At 25.7% G+C, this 10,888-nt stretch overlaps 2 protein-coding genes across 2 annotated transcripts in view; one reads left to right on the forward strand and one right to left on the reverse strand.

Annotated features, from left to right (window-relative positions):
* Positions 1 to 435, reverse strand: part of LOC136091363 (uncharacterized) — a 79,914-nt gene extending 79,479 nt beyond the window's left edge. The window contains exon 1 of the mRNA XM_065818837.1: positions 336 to 435. The gene's annotated coding sequence lies outside the window, so the exon portion shown is untranslated. The remainder of the gene's footprint in view (positions 1 to 335) is intronic.
* A 5,320-nt stretch (positions 436 to 5,755) lies between these two features.
* Positions 5,756 to 6,490, forward strand: LOC136091761 (uncharacterized). The gene has a single exon (XM_065819472.1). The coding sequence runs from the start codon at positions 5,756 to 5,758 to the stop codon at positions 6,488 to 6,490; it is 735 nt and encodes a 244-aa protein (XP_065675544.1).
* Positions 6,491 to 10,888: the final 4,398 nt, after the last annotated feature.

Here is a 10,888-nt window from a genome sequence, read left to right on the forward strand (position 1 = left end):
ACAGTCTTGGGTAAAGCAAATATAAAAGTTTATGTTTATAATAATTATCACTAAGGCACAAAAGTAAGAGGTTCACAACAAACATTACTAACAAGCACATATATGCATAATATTTTTAACAATCAACCAAAACTTAAAAACTTCATTCAAATATATATAATTGGTCATATCATTCTCAAAAATATACAAAATACTTTTCACTTATTTTTTACCAAAACATTAATTTATTATTTTTTACTTTTTTTTCATATAACTTTCTGTAAGTTTATACGACATATCTAAAAAAAAGTGACTAAAAACACACCAGTTAATTAAGAATGAAAAATAATCATTACCTAAAAGTTCGAACTATTTTTATTCTTTGATTGTTAAATGTTAACAGTTTTTTTTTATAATCATACGTGCATTTGCTATTATACCTAAATGTTTTCTCGACTTCTTTTTATTTAAAAGTCACAATGCAGTTTTTATTATTTAAAGCATATTTTTTCAAATATTAAAATTTTTGAATAGATCTTAACGAAAAGAATGTGAATTTGAATTTGTCCATAAAAAATTGATTTTGATAAAATAGAACGTTGGTAAAAACTTAGTTTAAAAGTATTAAATTAGTAAAGATTGAATCGTGAAACAAATTTGTTAAAATGGCAAAAACAACAAAAACTGCAATAAAGTAATATTATTTAAGTTCATCAACAACCTCGTTTTTTGTTAGGAGTCATTTTTATGTACAGTTAATTCTATATAAAAATAAAGTTAACCAACTCCAGTATTACCCTAACCGGCACATCCGCTAATTTTACACGGTCGTTACTTACTATATAATTGGAAAGTTATTACACCGTAATATGGGGTTACTTTAATCAACTTTATTGCAATTTTTTGATTTAACGATCAATTTTGCTCTATTTAAAAATTTTTTTCATTTTTTTTTTATTCAAAATATTTTTAAAGATATCAACCTTTAATTCGAGCTATAAGATATTATAATATCACATAATAATATATTAATATATTATATTGTCACATTTGAAAATACTTAAAACGAAACAAAGCAATATGCATTATCAGATTTAAAGACCAAGCGGATGACACCTAAGCAACCTCTAATAAAACCATAATCAAACTGACTACAACACTGAAAGAAATTTGATTTAAAAAAAAACTTTATGTTGTACCAATGATAGTGTAGATGTCAAGCAACAGCTGATTTTCCAAGTTAGTGCAACTTGGAAAAATAGTTTCCTGTTCAATCTGATTAAGATTCTGACGCTTCTGATGAAAACAGTTTTTCATTCAGAGATTGATCATAAATTTGTCATGTAATATGTTTATTTAGATTAAATGAAAATTTGTAACATGTATTAGGTTGTCTTGAAGAGAGCAAATTTGACAATTTATTTGACTTCTAATTTAATCTAAATGTCGATGCGCTATATATTTAATGATAACAGTTTCTTGTTTTAGCTATGTAAAGCAACGTTTTATGAATTATACCAGAATATTATTTAATAATATTTTCGTTTCTTGCAGTTTGTATAAGTCTTCGAGGCGTCTATTTATATAGTCATATATAAAAAAAAAACTATATATTTTTATATAGTTACATATTATTTTATATAGCTGTTTTTATCAAAGTTTAAAACAGTTTAAGTCGTTTATAAATGGCTCATTTAATTCATTCATAAATAAAACTAGCGTAATTATTAAAACCACAAAGTAAATTTGTTTTTAATAAAAAAAGGCAACTGTATACTAGAATGGTCAATAAAAAAAATTTTAAAAGACGAATACACAAGAAGCCAAGTTTGGAGCGAATATTAAAAAATATGATTGCTAAAACAAAAATCCAAAACTATTGACTTTTATCTTGTGATCAAGCGGTAAAATAAAACGAAAAATGCCCCAAAATGTTCCCAAATTATTTGGCTTTAAGTGCATGGTTAATCTCAATATTAAAAAAAACAAATTCTCTAAAGTAATGTAGCAATTTTAAAGTGTATTCAACAAAATAGAGTGCTTAATGTTCTTAAAAGAACAGAGAAATAATAAATAATTAGAAAAATAATAAATAAATATATATATATATATAATACTTTTTATAGAAATGGAAGAGCTTTCTAGCAATTACATGGTTCTAAATACATGTATGTATGTAAAAAAAAGCACTTTACAAAAAATTTGTTCTAAGTTGAAGTTATTATAAGACTCTTTTTAATTTTATTACAATTTTGTACCCTTAATTTTTTAACAAAATCGATTAAAATGCACAAGAACAAAGTTATTAAAAAAAGTAAGCTCTTAACAAACGAGTTAAAAATTTTAATTGTTTAGCTTGTTAAGAGCCTAATTTTTATGTAAAAATGTAATTTAATAAAATTAAATTTAAGCAACGACCACAAAATAGTCAACGACCACAAAGTTTAAGCAACGACCACAAAATAGTCAACTATAAAGAAAGTAATAATAATAATAACGAAAATTTTTTTATTTTTATTTTTACAGTTAGAAGTTCTCAAAATTTATTTCAAAAAAAATAAACAAATCGTTACAAATATTATCACAAAAAAATTACAAATATATATAATAAAAAAATAAACAAATCATTACAAACAAAAGTTTAAGTTTTTGGCCAAAATACAAATTAAAATATTTCAAAATACTTTTTAGCGTATTTATTTATTTACTAATACAAAAGAGCATTTATTTATTAGTTAGATTAGTAATATGATGGCAATATTACTTTTATAAAAATAATCTAAAAGAAACAGCTGCTATATAAAAAATATTATGTAGCTAAGAACCAAATTCATTTGAAAATCTCTAAAACTTCTAAATATTCTAGCACATGCGCACTTAAACATAACGCTCGTAAACGATCGTGATAAAAAATGAGCTCTTATTTACATACATACATACATGCATACATACCTACATACCTACATACATACATACATACATAAATACATACATACATACATACATACATACATACATACATACATACATACATACATACATACATACATACATACATACATACATACATTCAAACATACATACATACATTCATACATTTCTTACATACATACATACATACATACATACATGCATACATATTTACATACATACATACATACAAACATACATACATACATACATACATACATACATACATACATACATACATACATACATACATACATACATACATACATACATACATACATACATACATACATACATACATACATACATACATACATACATACATACATACATACATACATACATACATACATACATACATACATACATACATACATACATACATACATACATACATACATACATATTTATATATTAGCATTAAATGTGTGTGCATACAGTTGGTGTTACTGTGTTGAAATAGAGTGTATATGATACATATGTATACAAGTGGTATATAATATATAGTTAAATGATTTTATTACTACTTTCCTTTTTATTTGTTAGCTTACCTTTCCAAGGCCAAGATGGTCATTACAGACAAGGAGGCTACATAGTTATACATGGTTATAAACCCTCTTTTAACTCTATAACTCCAAAACACGAACTTTGACAAACAAGGCCGTTGCGCGGAGAAACAAGTTAAGCGCGGTACTACCAGGGACGTTTTGGGATGCAACTTGTAACTTCTAGCTAATGAAATGAGCGCTCTACCACTACATCACTGCCGCGATAATTGTAATATAATATATATACTATATTATTTAGTTTATATTACTCGTATTATAAAAACAAATATAAATTAAATATAAACTATGTAACATACTAAATTTGTTAACAATTTGTATATAAATATTTTAAGTTATATAATTTAATAGTAACTTACGGACTTTTTAGCTTATTAGAAGCATTATAATCAATAACATATAATTTAAAACTGTTATGTTTGTATTTGACATTGCAAGCGCAATTTCAAATACAAACATAACAGTTTTAAAAATGGTGACGCCCTTGAGGTTTAAATTTTCTGAGTAAAAACAACATGTTTAAAGTTTTATTTAGTATTTATTATTTCTATATTTTTCATAGAATGAACTAATTGTTAAGATAAATAAATTGTTGATTTAAAAAATCATAAAAACAAGAAAAAGATGTTTTAGTATATTAATAACTGTTATTCTATGCTACATTTATCAAAATGTTAAAAACGCATTTTTTATTTGACAATTCATTATTTTCTGCTTTTTTATTTAAATTAGTCTTATCTGATTTGAAATTGTTTCTGAATCTAAGTATTTAATTTCTTTTGAATAAAAACAGATCTCACTTAACACTACTTTTGTCTTAATTTATAGATGTATGATACACTTATATTCATGTATATAGCTGAAAATTATATATATATATATATATATATATATATATATATATATATATATATATATATATATATTATATATATATATATATATATATATTATTTTAAAACATCAAGAAATACAGTTTCTCTCAATACAAATAATATTAGTTTATAAGAAATTTTCGCTGGGTTATAGATACCAGCATCATCAGCTTGTAAAAATGTTACAATAATTTTTAATCGTTATAGTTTATATAAAATTGTTACTATTGACGTCAGCGGTTGAATGGCTTCTTTTGATTTTTAAATTTTAAAAATGGCGTCCAAAACATAGTTTTTACATATTGGCCTTCATCAAGGTTAATTCCGCCGTTTCGCGCAGAGCACATGTTGTTTTGTATTTCTAACGCCTCTCTAATTTTTCTTTCAAACTTTTTATTTTCTACTTTTAACGTTCTTGTTTTTTCCCAAATAATATTTTCTTTGCAAAAGGTTTTATGATATGCTAATGCAGATTGATTAGGCTTGTTTTCATTAATGCTCTTCTGATGTTGATGCATCCGCGTACTTACCTGCATTTTTGTTTCACCTATGTAGACTTTGGAGCAGTTGCATTTTATTATATACGTTCCAGGTTGGCTGTAACTTGGTAGTTTTGTTTTGTTTTTTGATGTTAATAAAGATCTTAAATTTGGGTTTGATTTAAATACTGCTCTGTACCCTGCTTTTCGGAATATTTTTCGAAGTTTTGGTGAAAGGCCTGGTACCCAAGGTAAAGACTCTACAGGAAGATTGTTGCATTCTGATGGAATTTTGTTTTTATTTTGTCTCTTTTGATGGAATTGGTGTGTAATATTCCTCAATAGCTTTTCATCGTACCCATTTTCAATAAACATGTCAATTAAAAAATTTATTTCGTTTTGCAAATGATGTTTACTACAGATGGAGTAAGCTCTGTGGAGAAAATCTTTAAATATAGCTGTTAAAATATTTGGATCGTGATTTGAATGCGGTTTAATTTGAATGTTAGTGATTGCCTCTTTTCGATATACTTTGTACTCATATTTTCCTAGTGTGTTAATTGTAATGGTTATGTCAAGAAAGTTAAGCGTTTTTGTTTCGTTTTCAACTTCAATTGTGTATTGCATTGCAGGATGTTGTTGATTTAACCTTGATGAAGGCCAATATGTAAAAACTATGTTTTGGACGCCATTTTTAAAATTTAAAAATCAAAAGAAGCCATTCAACCGCTGACGTCAGTAGTAACAATTTTATATAAACTATAACGATTAAAAATTATTGTAACATTTTACAAGCTGATGATGCTGGTATCTATAACCCAGCGAAAATTTCTTATAAAATAATATTATTTGTTTTAAAATAATATATAATATACTCTCATACAAGATGTCATCTTTCAAATTTCTAATTACAGCTAAATACGGAGCTGAAATCTACAAAAGCACTGAACAATTACAATCGTTAAAAAAATCTGTTGCTAAATCGAAAAACCAATACATTTTCTTACAAAAATGCGAAAAACATAAAATTATTCCAAAATCGTTACGAATAAACTCTCCAATAAAAAGTAAAAGAGCAGTAGGTATAATTTTTCGTTTTAGATTTGAACTCTTAATTTGCATAAAAAATGATTCAAAGAAACGATTCTTTAATTTTATGAATGATGTTAAAAAACTTCAAAACTTTCTTAAATGTAAACTTAATGAAGAAGACTATATTAAATTAGAACAAATTACTAAAAAATCAAGGGAAGGCATGTTTGTTAAATCAAAAGAACGATTAATAAAAAAGTTTAACATACTTCAAAGTGAACATGCAAATGGAAAAGATATTGCGAGAAAAACAACAAAATATAAAAAGGACGCAGTTTTAAACCTTTGCGATACCGATATTTCCATAAGTCACAATGATTTTCTAAACCTTGGTCCAAATTTTGTACCATCTTTAAAGTCGATACCATACATGGATATTATAACAACAACAGAGTCTTCTGCGTTAAAATTAGAATACAACAACAAAGTAGAAAACGCACAAAATTTAAGAAAAAATGTTTTAAGAATACTAAAAACGGAGAAAAAAATGAATAACAATCTGACAAAAGAACAGAGGATATCTTTTTGAGAAATAAAAAACGATGAAACCATTGCTATATACCCGTTTGACAAAGGAACAGGTTTTGTAAGAATTGAACATTCTAAAGCTTTAGAAAAAATCCGTGAACAAATTGGTCCGACAAAAATTATTAGTGAAGACCCTACTGCCAGTTACGCGGCAAAAATTAGAAGATTTCTTTCAAAACTAAATAAAAAACAGCGTTTTTCTAAAAAGGAATACGAAAAAATATATCCAAGTGATCCTATCCCACCTCGAATGTATGGAGTAATAAAAGCTCATAAACCGGAAAAATCGTACCCAATGAGAATAATTATCTCTACCATTGGCACACCAAACCACGGAATATCAGAATTCTAAGTTAAGATAATACAACCAGTCTTAAATAAAAATCCGACACGATTAAAAAACTCTTTTGACTTTATAAAAAAAGCTGAAAATTGGAATTTCGCCAACAATGATATTCAAGTATCTTATGATGTTGTAAATTTGTACCCGTCAATTCCGTTAAAAGAAGCTACCGTTATACTTTTAGAACAATTAAGTAACAATTTATCATATAAAAACTTAACAATACTAAGTATACCTGAAATAAAGCAACTCATAGAACTTTGCTTATATCAATGTTATTTTCATTGGAACAATGAGATTCACGTAATGGAAAACTCAGGACCAATCGGACTTTCTTTCATGGTTGTTCTCGCGGAATCTTTTCTACAATTCCATGAAAATAATGCAATTAAAATGGCTTTGACACAAAATCCGGCACTTAATCTAAAACCATTTTTAAGATACGTTGACGATAGTCATGCAAGATTTCCTAACATCAAACAAGCAAAACAGTTCCAAGATATTTTAAATCAACAACATCCTGCACTACAATACACAATTGAAGTTGAAAACGAAACAAAAACGCTTAACTTTCTTGACATAACCATTACAAATAACACACTAGGAAAATATGAGTACAAAGTATATCGAAAAGAGGCAATCACTAACATTCAAATTAAACCGCATTCAAATCACGATCCAAATATTTTAACAGCTATATTTAAAGATTTTCTCCACAGAGCTTACTCCATCTGTAGTAAACATCATTTGCAAAACGAAATAAATTTTTTAATTGACATGTTTATTGAAAATGGGTACGATGAAAAGCTATTGAGGAATATTACACACCAATTCCATCAAAAGAGACAAAATAAAAACAAAATTCCATCAGAATGCAACAATCTTCCTGTAGTGTCTTTGCCTTGGGTACCAGGCCTTTCACCAAAACTTCGAAAAATATTCCGAAAAGCAGGGTACAGAGCAGTATTTAAATCAAACCCAAATTTAAGATCTTTATTAACATCAAAAAACAAAACAAAACTACCAAGTTACAGCCAACCTGGAACGTATATAATAAAATGCAACTGTTCCAAAGTCTACATAGGTATGCATCAACATCAGAAGAGCATTAATGAAAACAAGCCTAATCAATCTGCATTAGCATATCATAAAACCTTTTGCAAAGAAAATATTATTTGGGAAAAAACAAGAACGTTAAAAGTAGAAAATAAAAAGTTTGAAAGAAAAATTAGAGAGGCGTTAGAAATACAAAACAACATGTGCTCTGCGCGAAACGGCGGAATTAACCTTGATGAAGGCTAATATGTAAAAACTATGTTTTGGACGCCATTTTTAAAATTTAAAAATCAAAAGAAGCCATTCAACCGCTGACGTCAATAGTAACAATTTTATATAAACTATAACGATTAAAAATTATTGTAACATTTTTACAAGCTGATGATGCTGGTATCTATAACCCAGCGAAAATTTCTTATAAACTAATATTATTTGTATTGAGAGAAACTGTATTTCTTGATGTTTTAAAATAAAATATAATATACTCTCATACAAGATTTGAAAGATGACTTTCAAATATATATATATATTTGAAAGTCATCTTTCAAATATATATATATATATATATATATATATATATATATATATATATATATATATATATATATATATATATATATATATATATATATATATATAAACCAAACCTAAAGAAGTTAAATAATATTATATTTAACTTATCTCAATAAAATCTTACCAAATTTTTTTTTCAAATAATTTTTGTTTTAATAAACTTATTTAAAGTAAAACAAAGTTATCCATGGTATAAATTTGTGAGTAATAACGTTATTTAGCTTGCTCGCCTGACAGACCTTTATAACTGCAAAAGTAAATACAGTTATCTAACTTTTTTTTTTAACTGTCATGAAATTTTTTTGTTAACCCAGAGTTATTATATAATATTCGACAACGAATTCAGTAGATATAAGATTATTTAATTAATTTTTAAAAATAAACTTCAATTCAAAAATTTATGAGTATAAAAAAAATCTCATATTGTGCAGCATATTTTCTTTGAGACGTTTTTAGCGCTATCTTTATCAACCATATTTTTGTTTCAAGACTACTCCAAAAAAATTCAGCTTAAATGAAATACAAAATTTAGATAAAAAGAGTTAGATACTTCAATTGAATGAGATAAGGAATTGATATCATAAAAATAAAAATTCAGCTAAAGTAGAATATGACAAAAAATAAATTAATAAAAATATTAAAATTAAATTAGGAGTTAGGATAAATAGGGATAATAATTAAGATATAAGATATAATAATAAGAATAAGAGGATTTTAAAATAAGAGGATTTTAAAAATAATGATTTCATATAGTTCAAAGTATAAAATTCGGATTAAAGAAGATAGAAGTTCAATCTTAAGGATAAATCGGACTTTGACAGAGATAAATAAGTTTAACTATCAGGCAAGGGATACAGTCCTAAAATAGACCTCAAATTTTTATTTACATATAAAAAAACCAACTTTCTTCGTGAATAGATAATATCCTCATTCATCAAATTTCATAATGCGAAACATAACTAATACTTTTTAAAACCCTGTCAAATAACTGGTTATTAAAAATAGATTCTTCTTTCATTGAAATTTTTTTTGTCACTATTCAAACTTTTCATAAGACCATTGTAAAATGGACGTTTTAGGCTAAGAAGATTTTGTGTTTTTTAATGCTTGAATAAACTGTGTTTTAAAAAAATGGCACATAGAACTGGCATACGAAATTAAAAAAAAAGCCTAAAAGTCTACCCTAGTCTATCGTTTTTGTAAATCAAAAATCTAACATATTTGTTACTTTTGTATTTGCAAGAATTGAATCAAATAAATACTCAAAGGGCACAAATATATTTTATCGTGAACTAAAATTAATGTATGCTCATTTTTAAGTAACAACTTTTTTCTTCCAAATTTTTGTTTTAACTTCTTTACTAATAGGATTTATACAACAATATACAAACATTTATATTTTTACATTTAGCAATCAATTCTAACTGTAGAAATATAAACCCTCTTAGTAAAATTAAAGATGTTTTATATAAATATAAAAATGAAATGAGTGGATGAAATGAGTGGATTACAATTTTGTAGTAATAAATTTAATAGTTAGCAGTGCTGCATGAAGTTATTTTAAATTGTTAACCTTCATTTTTAAGCTGAATGTCCTAACCATTTAGTTTAGATGAATCAATTTTTTATCATCATTTATTTCTTAAAAAATGATTACTTTTAAGCTCCTTTGATGCATGTCGTAAAACCTTATCTTCAAGTTTTTTGATCAAATAGTTATCTTTAAGTTTGTTTAGAATTTATCTTGCTTGAACAATGTGTTACGTCTTATTCAGAGTATGTTGGTGAAGTCAAGTCTGTTTATATGCAATAAAAAATAATGTTAGTGCTCAGAGGTATAATGAAGAAACTCAAAAAAATCTTTTATGAGCCCATTAAAAAGACATTAGTTTATCATCCCTGATACACTAAATTATATGTTTTGACAAAAACTTGCATGTTATTTTAGAAAACGTGTAATATTTTAATAAAAAAAAGAGTACTATATATTGCTGAAATTATAGTCAAAAAATGACTGAAAATTAGCTGGTAACAGAAAAAAATATTTTTTTCTATTTATTTACTGAAAATATGTATAAATTCATAATAAAATGCAAAATAATCAAACGCAATCATTTATAAAAATATTAGAAATGTGGTAATAACAGATTAGATTAATTAAAAAGAATTTTTATTTTCTAGAAATAATTTTTTCATAGATGTAGCAAAAAAGTTAAAAACTCGAGATAAAAGCATACAAAAAAAACTTTGTATAATATAATAGATAAACAGCTATCCCCAGTTTAATGAACCTAAAACAGTGTCAGACAAAGTCCTTCATACTTTAGTTTGAAGATAAACCCTGATTCCGTGATATTATGAGGCTCTCGATGCTGGTGGTAATAGGACAGTATTAATATTTGCACAATGATGTCACCATGTCAAAAA

This window comes from Hydra vulgaris, chromosome 15 (genome assembly GCF_038396675.1).
Source record: "Hydra vulgaris chromosome 15, alternate assembly HydraT2T_AEP".
NCBI lineage: Eukaryota > Metazoa > Cnidaria > Hydrozoa > Anthoathecata > Hydridae > Hydra > Hydra vulgaris.

Bases quoted from the DNA above. Each gene is read 5' to 3' on its own strand.
- LOC136091761 (XM_065819472.1), top strand. From the start codon at position 5,756: ATGTCATCTTTCAAATTTCTAATTACAGCTAAATACGGAGCTGAAATC.